Source organism: Osmerus eperlanus, chromosome 25 (genome assembly GCF_963692335.1).
Source record: "Osmerus eperlanus chromosome 25, fOsmEpe2.1, whole genome shotgun sequence".
NCBI lineage: Eukaryota > Metazoa > Chordata > Actinopteri > Osmeriformes > Osmeridae > Osmerus > Osmerus eperlanus.
This window is the reverse complement of record NC_085042.1, coordinates 9,691,544-9,703,587: the sequence shown is the minus strand read 5'-3', so window position 1 is coordinate 9,703,587 and position 12,044 is coordinate 9,691,544. Positions and strand designations below refer to the sequence as shown.

Genomic DNA, 12,044 nt, shown 5'->3' with positions numbered 1-12,044 from the left:
AACCAGAACCTGTTTATAACTTCATGCTGTCTGATCTCCATAACAAATATCTTTGTGTTCATTCAGTTTGTCAGATCGCTCAGCCGTTTCATGAATGTATCTCTGACGGTATTTCACAGTCAACAGTGGGAACAGCAGCCTGAGTTGGCTGTTCTGGGCTCATTTAACCTAAAATGACCTTGTTGTTAATGAGCTCCAGACCCATTAATTACAATCTATCTAACTGAATTAGCTGTGGAAAATATGCCTGTTAGGCAACTAATAAATATTTTGTTAATGATCTTTTCTAAAGCGTGTGTGTGTGTGTGTGTGTGTGTCCTCCATCCGCAGCCCACAGTGTGTGAGAGGGAGCTGTGTGTGTTTGCCTTTCAAACGTTGGGCGTGATGAATGAAGCTGCTGATGAGATCGCCACAGGAGCTCAGGTGAAACACAAACACACACACACACACAGAACCCATATCAAACACTAGCACATACACACAGAGCCTATATCAAACACTAGCACACACCGCCATTACCATGTCATGTATGACGGCCAACATACTGTAAGCCATAGTTTTCATTATAGAATAACAACATTGTATTAAGTGAATTCCCATGCAATGCCTAGCAACCAAACGTACTTGGAGAAACTCTCTCCTGTAGACCAGAAAGTCTAACTGGGACCTATCACACTGATTACACTCCAGCCTCCATCAGGCAGTGTACAAAGCTAGTTCTTAAGCTGGTTGAGGAGGTGGAATGGGTTATTCTCATCTGGGCTTGGTGTAAAAACACCGTCATGAAGGTTGCTCCCCAGGAGCAAGGTCAGACAGGCATACAGGTGACTTGAAACGATCTCAAAACCTCCTAACTTTCGTCTGAAATCCGTCTCGTCGTGTCTAGGTGGTGGATTTGCTGGTGTCCATGTGTCGCTCAGCTCTGGAGTCTCCCAGGAAAGTTGTCATTTTTGAGCCATATCCTTCTGTGGTGGACCCAGAGGATTCCCAGGCCCTGGCCTTCAACCCAAGGGTAGGTTTCATAACACTCACTCTACCTGGGGCTATGTCTCTAAACACAGAATTAATATGAATAAGGTTATGAATATAAAGATTTTTTAGTTGAATCCTTGCCATTTTATTTTTCTGATATTCTATTGTTTAACAACCTTGGTTGTGTTCTTTTATCAAAATGTAATTACTATGAGAGATCTACACTATAAAAGAAAACATTGACTTTAATGGTTGAATAACATTTTCCATTACGCATGAAGTGATACTCGTGGGTCCAAAGAACTCTTAATAATGAAACTGAATCATGAAACTGTCAATGCATTGAATTTCAACAACATCTCACTTTCAAAACTCCACTATTTATATCTTGTTTATCCTGTCCTTTGTAGATAATTGTTGTGTTCCACCTTGTCCTGTCACTGGCACACACAGTGCTGTGTTGCCCGCCCGGTCCCCTAAAATAGACAAACCGCCTGGGCTTTCTATGATTGGCTTGCCGGGACTCATCTCTCTGTCTCGTTTCAGAAAAAGGATTACGATCGGGTGATGAGAGCGCTGGACAGCCTTACATCTATCAGAGAGATGACCCAGGTAGCGAGGCCTCACAGCCACACTCACCTACAGCACTCTCTCCGCCACGCTGGTGTCCCTCTGAAATGTCACCTCATTAGACTCAGACTCTGAGACGGTCAACGTTATCGCTCGTAGCACGACAGACAGTCACGTCACACACTGACAAAGGCCTCTCGACAGACAAGCATATCTTTGCAGCTTTACAGCGCGAGGATATGAAAAACAATGCAGCTTATTATGCAGATTGTGAGCGTACAACGAGATGTCTAGACTTGGGTGTGTGTGTGTGTGTTAGAAGATGTTGTATAAGCAGCAGCACCTCATAGCTCTGCTACAGATATATATTTATATATAATACAGATATATATTTATATAAATAGCGGTCGTCTAAACGTTTGTGCTTCAGACAAAACAGCGCTGTTGTCAGAATGTAAAGAGCGTCTGCAACACCACCTTTCCAGCATTGTTTCAAATGCTCCTTGTCTGCAGCGCAGACACACTGCGGATTTACATAAGGAGATGTTTGATTTCACCGAGTTTATGACCCAATTCATCACTGCTTTCATCTCCTGCTTCAAGCCTCCCCCATGCTTTTTGTTCAAATTAAGCCAGGATCATTTTAATGAAAAAGCTCTTTCTCTCTTTAACAGGCGCCTTACTTGGAGATCAAGAAGCAGATGGACAAGCATGATCCTCTAGCTCACCCGCTGCTGCAGTGGTGAGAACTCCGGCCCGGCCACAAACCTGGACCAGTTCTGTTCACGACAGAAAACCAAAACATTTAGCTGAGTGCAGGAGCATAGGGGTTTCAACTGTGGGTGGGACAGAGTTATTTAATAACTGAGTCGTCCGTTAAATATGATTTTCTTAATAAGCCCAATGCTCAACTCTGTCGGGGAGGAAGACCTCCGCCTAGACTGGGAGAGAAGTCCTTGTCTCTCAGGAAGCCTATTATCTCTCTCAACACGTATCTCTTCAAGCTAATGCAGCTTTCAGAGCAGTTCTGATCTCGATAGCACCACGCAAGTGATAAATAAGGATCGAGCGAAACACTACTAATCACAGCTTTGATTTGATAAGAAAGTGGAGTTATTTAGAAAATAATACATCCGCTTGGCAACACTTTGCATTAAGGTCACATTAACTACTGTATGTTTTTACACGCAAGTCTAACTACTTTAGACCGTACACAACTAGTATTTGGTCCAAACCTTTTGTTTGTAAGTCAAAAAAACTTGCTGCCTGTCATGTACAATTTACAGACAAACCTTGACATGTACACAAGACGTATACAGAGCCACAAAACAACACATGAATGACAGCTTCAGGAATGTGCTGTAACAGTTAAATCCAGCTGCCTGGCAAATTATATTTCATCCTTCACCTCAGAATATTTTCTCTCTTCATCCAGGGTGATTTCCAGTAATCGGTCACACATCGTCAAGCTCCCAGTAACTCGGGTAAGTGAGGCTTATTAAAATGGACAATAGATTTATACAAGTTAGCTTGTTAAAGTCTTTCAAAATTGTAAATGGAGGCTTTGACTCCGTCCCCGTTGTTATGGTTACTTATTTCAGACACTTTGTACAGGCTCATATACTATGTAGCCAGCGGAATAATTTAGAACGGTGAAAAGACAGTTTTGCTGCAATGACGCAGTAGGTGTCTGTTATCACCCGATAATGGACACCCCTGCAGCCAATCAGAATCGAGTATTCACCCAGACCATGGTATAAATTTAAATAAGATACACATTGTTCACATTGACAAACTACAATGACAGGCATGTCATTCTACTGTCACAAATTCAGTAGCATTATGCTTCTGTTTTAGGAAGTTAAGGTTTTCTATTTGAGCATATTTATGATGCCTGTTAAGTTGTTCTACAAAGATGACAAAAACGAATCATATTCAAACTCCTAGTATAATGTATCCAATAGATAAACCCAACCCAACATCTGTTATATTTAGACTTACCATATTTAGTATCACCGTAATCTCTTACATATGATATCACAGATGGTATTTTGGATATCACTATGATGAAAGTCGCATCTTTTCTCTTTTTCTGTGCTGTACTCAGCAACTGAAGTTCATGCACACGCTGCACCAGTTCCTGCTGCTCAGCAGCCCTCCTGCCAAAGAATCCAACTTCAGAGCTGCCAAAAACCTGTTTGGGAGCACGTTCGCTTTCCAGTACGTGTCTTCCTAATCCATCATGTTTTTGTGTGTTTCCACTGAAGCGTAAATGCTACCTCCTGTACTGTACATGGGTGTACTGATTTGTTTATTTGTTTTTCGCTGCTGAGTAACGCTTCGTTTTTTTCTTTTTAGCGGTTCTCACATCGAGAATTGGCACTCCATTTTGCGGAATGGCTTGGTTGTGGCATCTAACACAAGACTTCAGGTAATTTCAAGTCTACAGTAAAACCAAATCAAGACCACCCCCTGGCACTGTGCTGTAGTCCTTACTGTGATGTTACCCTACACATTAATGACATGTGAATGCAGACTGCAGTGTACTAATGAGGTCCTGTCATGCGTTGCTTGTGCCGAACAGCTCCATGGCGCCATCTATGGGAGTGGGATCTATCTCAGCCCAATGTCAAGCATATCCTTCGGCTACTCAGGTATGGTAACTAGCATATCCTTCGGCTACTCAGGTATGGTAACTAGCATATCCTTCGGCTACTCAGGTATGGTAACTAGCATATCCTTCGGCTACTCAGGTATGGTAACTAGCATATCCTTCGGCTACTCAGGTATGGTAACTAGCATATCCTTCGGCTACTCAGGTATGGTAACTAGCATATCCTTCGGCTACTCAGGTATGGTAACTAGCATATCCTTCGGCTACTCAGGTATGGTAACTAGCATATCCTCGGCTACTCAGATACGGTAACTAGCATATCCTTCGGCTACTCAGGTATGGTAACTAGCATATCCTTCGGCTACTCAGGTATGGTAACTAGCATATCCTTCGGCTACTCAGGTATGGTAACTAGCATATCCTCGGCTACTCAGATACGGTAACTAGCATATCCTTCGGCTACTCAGGTATGGTAACTAGCATATCCTCGGCTACTCAGATACGGTAACTAGCATATCCAGGGGCTACTCAGGTACGAAACAAATAAAGTAAGAATGTGAGGAATGAAGAATAGTAATGAAAGTAGAATACAAGGACATAATTGCATTCAATAGGAATATTTACACATTAAAAATATAGGTGTTCTTGGTCACCAGCATAACGTTTCTTTACAAATAGGGATGAACAAAAAGCAACAGAAAGTGACATCTAAAGACGAGACTGTGACAAACAGCAAGACCAACTTACACCTGCAGGTCAGGACAGACCAGACTTATTCATACTCTTGGTATATTCTTCTCGAAAGTTTACGTGAAGTTTATTTTCCATACTGTTGTATGTTTGCAGTCACAGAAGAAAGGACAACAGACGCAGTTTTTGCAAAGCCGGATTCTTAAGTGTATAGCCTTATGTGAAGGTATGACATATTTATGTTGATATTATAGACTTGCATAGATCGTTAATACACTGTATGTTGGAAACAGTAACTATTGCTGATCTTAATCTGTGCTTTAAAAATCTCTCTCCAGTCATCACATCTCCTGATCTGCACAAGCATGGAGATATCTGGGTTGTACCCAACACAGATCATGTCTGTACAAGGTTTTTCTTTGTGTAAGTATGGCATCCATTTCCCCCTTCAATTTTTCGAAGCAGTTATCCATCTACTGTGTGAGTACTAATCACAGTGGAGTTACTGTGACACAGTCAATACTTGGTACACCCCATATATTCTGATGTTACTTTACCGGTACTTAACATCTCTTGCACGCACTAACTTCCTGAAGTCTGTCACACACCAGGATCACCCCAAAAACGATGCTATTTTATATTTTTCAGCTACGAAGATGGGCAGGTGGGCGACACGAGTATCAACACACAAGACCCCTGCATCCATCGGGAGATTCTGAAAGTCATCGGTAACCAGACAGCCACGGGATAAAGCCGGGCGCAGTGCTGCTGCCTCTTGTGGCTTCTCCACCATCCTCCGTCTCAAAGCCGGATTTTGAGCTGAGGACAGGGTTGAATCGATTGCGTTCTCACAAACGCAAGAAAAAGAAAAACAAAAGAAGAAGAACTATGAAATGATACAAATCTAAAACACCTAATTTAGGAAAGGTTTGACATGTTGACAGAATAGCTGCAGTGTTTATAAACATGGTTGAAACGACACACATTTACAACAAAATATGTCCAGCTATCGAGGAACTATAAATGTAGTCTACGTTTATAGGTGAAATGGAGAACCCTTTTTTTTAGGACAATGTTACACTTCCGTTTGACTGATGGATGACATCAATTTTGTAAAGAAAATTATAAACGGTAAAACCGTTTTTCAGAGAAAAAAAAAAAGCCAACTTCTGCTGATAGTTATAAGGGCCTTTTCAGGAAACTACGAGAGACATTCATGTCTAGAAAAGGTACCATCTTACCTTGTTTACTAAGAGTTGTACCTTTTTAAAGTACAATGTACTTTCTCTATACCGAAGGTGTTGATATGCACTTTATTTTTCCTAATGTAATATATTTCTTCCGATTGGGTCATAATCTAGAAAATACCTTTTCCACTGGTCATTTTCGAATATGACCATAGAAAAAAAAAAAAAAAAAAAAGGGTTTTGAGGATTTTCAACCGAGATGAACGGGTGCAGAGGGAGGATGATGAATGAGTGATCATCTACTCACAGATCATTTGAGAACCAGAGAGGGCAGGAAGGAGTTCTGTGCTCATTCAGAATAGGTAGGCAGATAGGCCAGAACACAACACCACTTTGAGAAAAACAATATTGGTTGTTTCACATTGAAGTGTATCAACTGGTTTACAATGGTAAATATTTCAGATACAAGTCAAAACAGTTGATTCATTTACAAGCCTCCTAATAAACAGTTTTGAACACCTATCCATAAACAAATATCTTGAATTTGAAAATCAAAAAGAAGTGTTACCAAACACCTATATTTCAAGATGTATCTTTGTACTTTGGTTTGAATATGTGGGTGGCACCTTATGATGAGCTTTTGAAATGTTTCATTTTGTTAGGGATATGGGATTTCTATATAAATTAAGCATTGGTGTTTTCTGCTTGTTGTCTATATATTGCAGTGCTATTATTGACCAATCAGAGCTCTGAGTGTTGTACACAACTTGTGTTCGATGTGAATATATTTTTGGTAAGAGATGATGCGAGCTGATGTTCCACCGTCTTGAACACGGTCCCGCCCGTCCCTTAACACATCCTGTGATATGGGGGGGAGGGGTAACAGTACGTCGTCAAACAACAGATCATCTCAAAGGTTGTTTTGAAAAAGGGTCAAACACTCAACTAGAATAATATTCTTTCGCAAATCGGTAAACATAAGAGGAAGGGTGTGCAAATGAGTGAAAATAAGAATTTGATTTGATCCAAGTCACAGTTAAAACAAACATGATTTCGCATCTGGGAAAAGTACATGGGTAGGATAAGTGCACTAGTGTACTAAAGTACATGGGTAGGATAAGTGCACTAGTGTACTAAAGTACATGGGTAGGATAAGTGCACTAGTGTACTAAAGTACATGGGTAGGATAAGTGCACTAGTGTACTAAAGTACATGGGTAGGATAAGTGCACTAGTGTACTAAAGTACATGGGTAGGATAAGTGCACTAGTGTACTAAAGTACATGGGTAGGATAAGTGCACTAGTGTACTAAAGTACATGGGTAGGATAAGTGCACTAGTGTACTAAAGTACATGGGTAGGATAAGTGCACTAGTGTACTAAAGTACATGGGTAGGATAAGTGCACTAGTGTACTAAAGTACATGGGTAGGATAAGTGCACTAGTGTACTAAAGTACATGGGTAGGATAAGTGCACTAGTGTACTAAAGTACATGGGTAGGATAAGTGCACTAGTGTACTAAAGTACATGGGTAGGATAAGTGCACTAGTGTACTAAAGTACATGGGTAGGATAAGTGCACTAGTGTACTAAAGTACATGGGTAGGATAAGTGCACTAGTGTACTAAAGTACATGGGTAGGATAAGTGCACTAGTGTACTAAAGTACATGGGTAGGATAAGTGCACTAGTGTACTAAAGTACATGGGTAGGATAAGTGCACTAGTGTACTAAAGTACATGGGTAGGATAAGTGCACTAGTGTACTAAAGTACATGGGTAGGATAAGTGCACTAGTGTACTAAAGTACATGGGTAGGATAAGTGCACTAGTGTACTAATGATGAGTTGTGAAGACTTGAACCAAACAGCAGTTAGAAGACACAGCAGTGCTTCATCAACTGTTCATGAGGTCTACACTTAAATCATTCACAAGCTGAAGTCATGCCAAATATACTGTCAGTACAGGACTGGTTCATTTGCTAATGATTCATGAATGAAAGCACCGTGGAAAACGATCACAAATTTATGAGGAACTTAAATGGATGACTGCTGGAAAGCAACATTGGGTCGGGTCTTGCGAAAGGTTTATGATGGTTCAGTGATTAAAGTTCTGCACAGTAGAGCATTCGTTTGGAGAAAGAAATTTTAATAAGTACTTTATAACAATGTTGATGAAGTACATTGGTTTAGAATGTACTTCTATTTCAAGATACAGTAACGCACGGATAGAAAGACATGACATCATCTGACTGACAGTAAGTGCACACTTGCAGTCAACAGTTGAACTATGTTAAATATATCATGACCCTAGCAGTTGAATGAAGACCACAGTAATCAACACAATATGATCAACAGTGTATTTGATTTGGTCCACTTTGTGAGTTATTTAATCTAAATGTTTCTTTGATCTAAATGACTTTGTCATTTCCTGCACAATTTTAGTGAAAATGTATTATTATGCTATTTAGCATTTGGTGCCTTATAGAAATGGAGTAATGGCAAATATGACAATACAAATTGTATATATTGTAAATATTGCCACAACAATAAGGAGGCCAAATATTTTCTGTATTCAGTTTTTACTGCGTTTTCATTTTTTTGCATATTATTATGGCTTTTTTGGCTTTTTATAAGTTACAAACATAGTAGCTTATGTACTTGTTTATGTTCATTAAACAAAAAATGTGCTCATAAATCAGCTTATCTCTATGAATACGACAATGTATTACCTCTCGACACCCAACATATTGTGTTACCCATGCCAGCCAGCTTTAGGGTAAATCATTAAATCTACATCTTCAGAGACATACTGTTTGTGAATTCCAAACAATCAATCAACGACAGTTAACATATTATACTTGGTTTGCCATGTAAATCAATTAGTTTTGAGAGTTTACAAAATCACAACTTATACTCCATACTTATGTCCAGTGTGTGTACTCTCAGAGATGGTCACTGAATTCCCTTCACTTTCAACTCGTCTTGAACACGCTTCAGGTAATAAGAATCAGGGTAACCGTAGCTGCAAGTGACAGAAATGAAAACAAGAGAGGTTAATACAGACCAATTGATGACATGCACTTTGATGCCAGTGTTCTGACAGGAAGATGTAGTAGTCTACAGACGCCTCATCTGTGGCGGTGTGGTTCTGCACAACGGCTGTATACTCGAGAAACCCAACTTGAGACTACACCAAAGTAACAAATAGCGTGCAGTTCCTCTCCTTGCAATTTCCACCCCGCCACCAGAAAATGCAATATACAAACAGCTGAAACCATTGAAACAGATATGAGAGATTGTGGTTTGGGGTAGAACCACTTGGAAGTTTTTAGACTGAGATTTGATGAGTTTTAGAGTTCTACAGTTTCTAGTCTAATTTAAAGTTAAGGTATTGTTGGCAAACAGTGACCTTTTGGTTGATCTCATTCCTTGTTCATCTCCCCCACTAAATCTTCAAGCACCTACCGTCTGTCCCCTCCTATCAATATGCCCAGAGCCAGCTCACGCCTGTGGCTTATATAGAGGATAGGTGTGACTACTGATCACATGACCCCACTTCTAAAGCCCCGTACCATGTTGGCCCTCCATGTGTAGCAGTTTTGTGGTGGATGTCGTTCCACGTAACCACGTTGTCCCTTCCGCTGGTGGAGGAGTGGCCCACGGTGAAGACGAGCCGCTGGTCGAAGGCTCTCTTCAGGAGGTGCAGAACCTTCCGTCCCTCTGGGTTGTCGGGGAGGAAGGCCGTACGGGCGGCTCCCTCGTACCGCTCTCCTGGACTCGGGTGCTCCTCCTGAAGGACAACAGTCCACAACGTCAACATCCATAAGCTGCCAGCGAGACGGTATCACAGAGCTGTTCTATCAGTCTGGGTGCCTCTGACACAAACCCAAAACGCTTCTTCATCGAAGACCTTTGCCCCAATTAATCCTGTTTCAACATCAAATTATACTATAAATGATGTTTAATACAGAATACAACCAAACAACCCAACAAAGCCATCTTGTAAAAGTAATTCACACGTGTCTGAAGTTTGCATACCTTTTGAGTGCCACTTGGGATTTCGTAACAAATAACGATAGTCCCACACTTCTCATATCCCGGCAAAGAGGAAGACCTTATGCTGGTGGACATCGAACCCCCCTCAGGCTGGGTCCCCTTCAGTTCCCCGTACAGCGCCCCGCAAGTTGGGCAAACAGGCTTGAACTCAAATGCCCTCTTCAGACAGCTTGTGCAAAATGAATGCTTGCACTTGAGTGTCTCCCTGTGTCTCTCGCGGATACTGTCCATGCAGATGGCGCAGGTGTCCTCCGAGTCGTCCTGCTGCTGGGCGTGGCTGACAGGTGAGGCACCTGAGGCTCCTGCTCTTTGTCTCTGTGTCGTAGTGTTTCTCCCCGGAGTGGAAGACTTTCTGTTGCTTAAGAAATTTTCCAATCTCCTGATGTGTGCGTACGGCCCCGTCACAGTCATGTTCCCAGACCTGCTTACAATCCACAGCTCAGGAAAGTTATTTTGCAAGTAGCTCAGGTTTTGGTCTGCCACGCTGTGAGACACGACTCTCAGGTCTGTTGCTGTGCGCTGATAGAGTGTGATGAATCTCTCTCGGGCGAAGTGAGCACAGGCCTGGCTGCTACCGCTTCGACCGAGAGGTTTGAATGACACCAAAACCGTTTTGTCTGTTTTTCCTAAGGATGTTGATATTGTTACATCATTAGCCTCGATTCTGCGTAATTCCTTTGAACATTTGTGTTGCATGTACTCCATGACAGTTCCCTGTATGTCAACTGGTTTCACCTGATCTGGGGACATCTGAGCTTGTTGTTGGTGTTTGCTCCCAGAAGTGGTGTGTCTTTCCAAGCTTGACAACTTCACAAACACATCTTCAATGTCCTCAAAGGATCCCTCAGCTTGATATTGTGACGTTTTTGTAATTTGTTTTATTTTGTGTTTAGATTCTTTAAAAATCTCCTTAACCATGTCTGGATCTTTGAAAGTGGTTAAATCAACGGTGAGCGTGACATCTGAAAATATCTGAAAACAACGACACAAGGAAGACACTGAAATATGCAAAAACGAACATATGTCAAACACCTGTCATAATAAAACTATTTCAGTTTAGCAGCATAGCTAAAAGACTGCCAGCTGATATATGTTTTATTAAAAACACTTTAAGACAAAAAAAAATGGGTGTCGACTGCTACGGAAAATCCGAGGCCAAGTAAGATTATACAGAACTGTAACGAGAGGAATCTGCGAATGACAGATCCATCAAGCAAATATTAAAACGAGAGCATGCCAACATCAACTAGCTACACACAACACTTTGATTGTATTATACACACCTCTTTCATAGACGAGCTAGCCATGGTGCTGGAACTTCCTGTGCGTTTAATATTTCTACGCAACGCAGTTGCTACCTAGATAGATACAATAACAACATATTTGTGTTTCATGGTCGCTAATCCTGCTAACAAACAGAAGTGGGCCGGGCTGAAAGAAGACCATTATCCAGGACCTCGTTTAGCTAGACGTTGGGCAGATTGCATTGTTTGAATTCAAAGTGGTAGGATAAACTTTTAGTTTCGATTTGCGTCAGTGTGGGAGGTGTTTTCGTACATAAAAGTTGATGTGCGCTGCTGGTGTTTGGCCACTTGAGGTCAGTAGGAGACTGTGGAGGGGTTCAGGAGGAGGGTTGCGCTCGAGCGCCATTGTCGATCTGTCCGCGTGATGGCGCTCTATTCCAAACATGACACTACACCCAGGCACTGGCTTTCCTTCTCTCTTCATTACAAACGGCTTTAATTAATTTTTTAATAATGAGCCAATCGTAACTGAACAAAACGTTGTATGGGAATACTGAAATGCCTTTTTTTTTTTTTTACTTATAATTTCTACAATAGTTTAGGTTTTTCAATAAAATACATGCTGTTGCTTCACAATAAAAAATAAACACAATAAAGACGTTTTAAATTATCTAAATGTTGCGTTGGTACTGTAGGCTCCACTTATATGGAT

The 12,044-nt window shown here is 41.2% G+C and overlaps 2 protein-coding genes across 3 annotated transcripts in view; one reads left to right on the top strand and one right to left on the bottom strand.

Annotated features, from left to right (window-relative positions):
* The window catches only part of parp8 (poly (ADP-ribose) polymerase family, member 8), a 32,035-nt gene extending 23,804 nt beyond the window's left edge, over window positions 1-8,231 (top strand). Inside the window, exons 15-26 of one of the 2 annotated variants that reach the window (XM_062451238.1) lie at window positions 331-423; window positions 887-1,012; window positions 1,519-1,584; window positions 2,217-2,284; window positions 2,978-3,026; window positions 3,650-3,762; window positions 3,901-3,973; window positions 4,127-4,196; window positions 4,835-4,911; window positions 5,003-5,072; window positions 5,185-5,269; window positions 5,495-8,231. In XM_062451238.1, coding sequence (XP_062307222.1) covers window positions 331-423; window positions 887-1,012; window positions 1,519-1,584; window positions 2,217-2,284; window positions 2,978-3,026; window positions 3,650-3,762; window positions 3,901-3,973; window positions 4,127-4,196; window positions 4,835-4,911; window positions 5,003-5,072; window positions 5,185-5,269; window positions 5,495-5,597 — 993 coding nt within the window. In that variant the 3' untranslated portion in view covers window positions 5,598-8,231. Of the gene's footprint in view, window positions 1-330; window positions 424-886; window positions 1,013-1,518; window positions 1,585-2,216; window positions 2,285-2,977; window positions 3,027-3,649; window positions 3,763-3,900; window positions 3,974-4,126; window positions 4,230-4,655; window positions 4,912-5,002; window positions 5,073-5,184; window positions 5,270-5,494 lie in introns of those variants that run through there. The other variant, XR_009928501.1, reaches the window with a different exon arrangement.
* A 273-nt stretch (window positions 8,232-8,504) lies between these two features.
* Window positions 8,505-11,610, bottom strand: si:dkey-3h3.3 (uncharacterized protein LOC100144568 homolog). Its single transcript, XM_062451239.1, has 4 exons — window positions 11,372-11,610; window positions 10,071-11,060; window positions 9,605-9,822; window positions 8,505-9,054 (listed from the first exon to the last, which is right to left on the bottom strand). Exons 1-4 carry the CDS (start codon window positions 11,393-11,395, stop codon window positions 8,985-8,987), a joined length of 1,302 nt encoding a protein of 433 aa, XP_062307223.1. The 5' UTR covers window positions 11,396-11,610; the 3' UTR covers window positions 8,505-8,984.
* Between the last annotated feature and the right edge of the window lie 434 nt (window positions 11,611-12,044).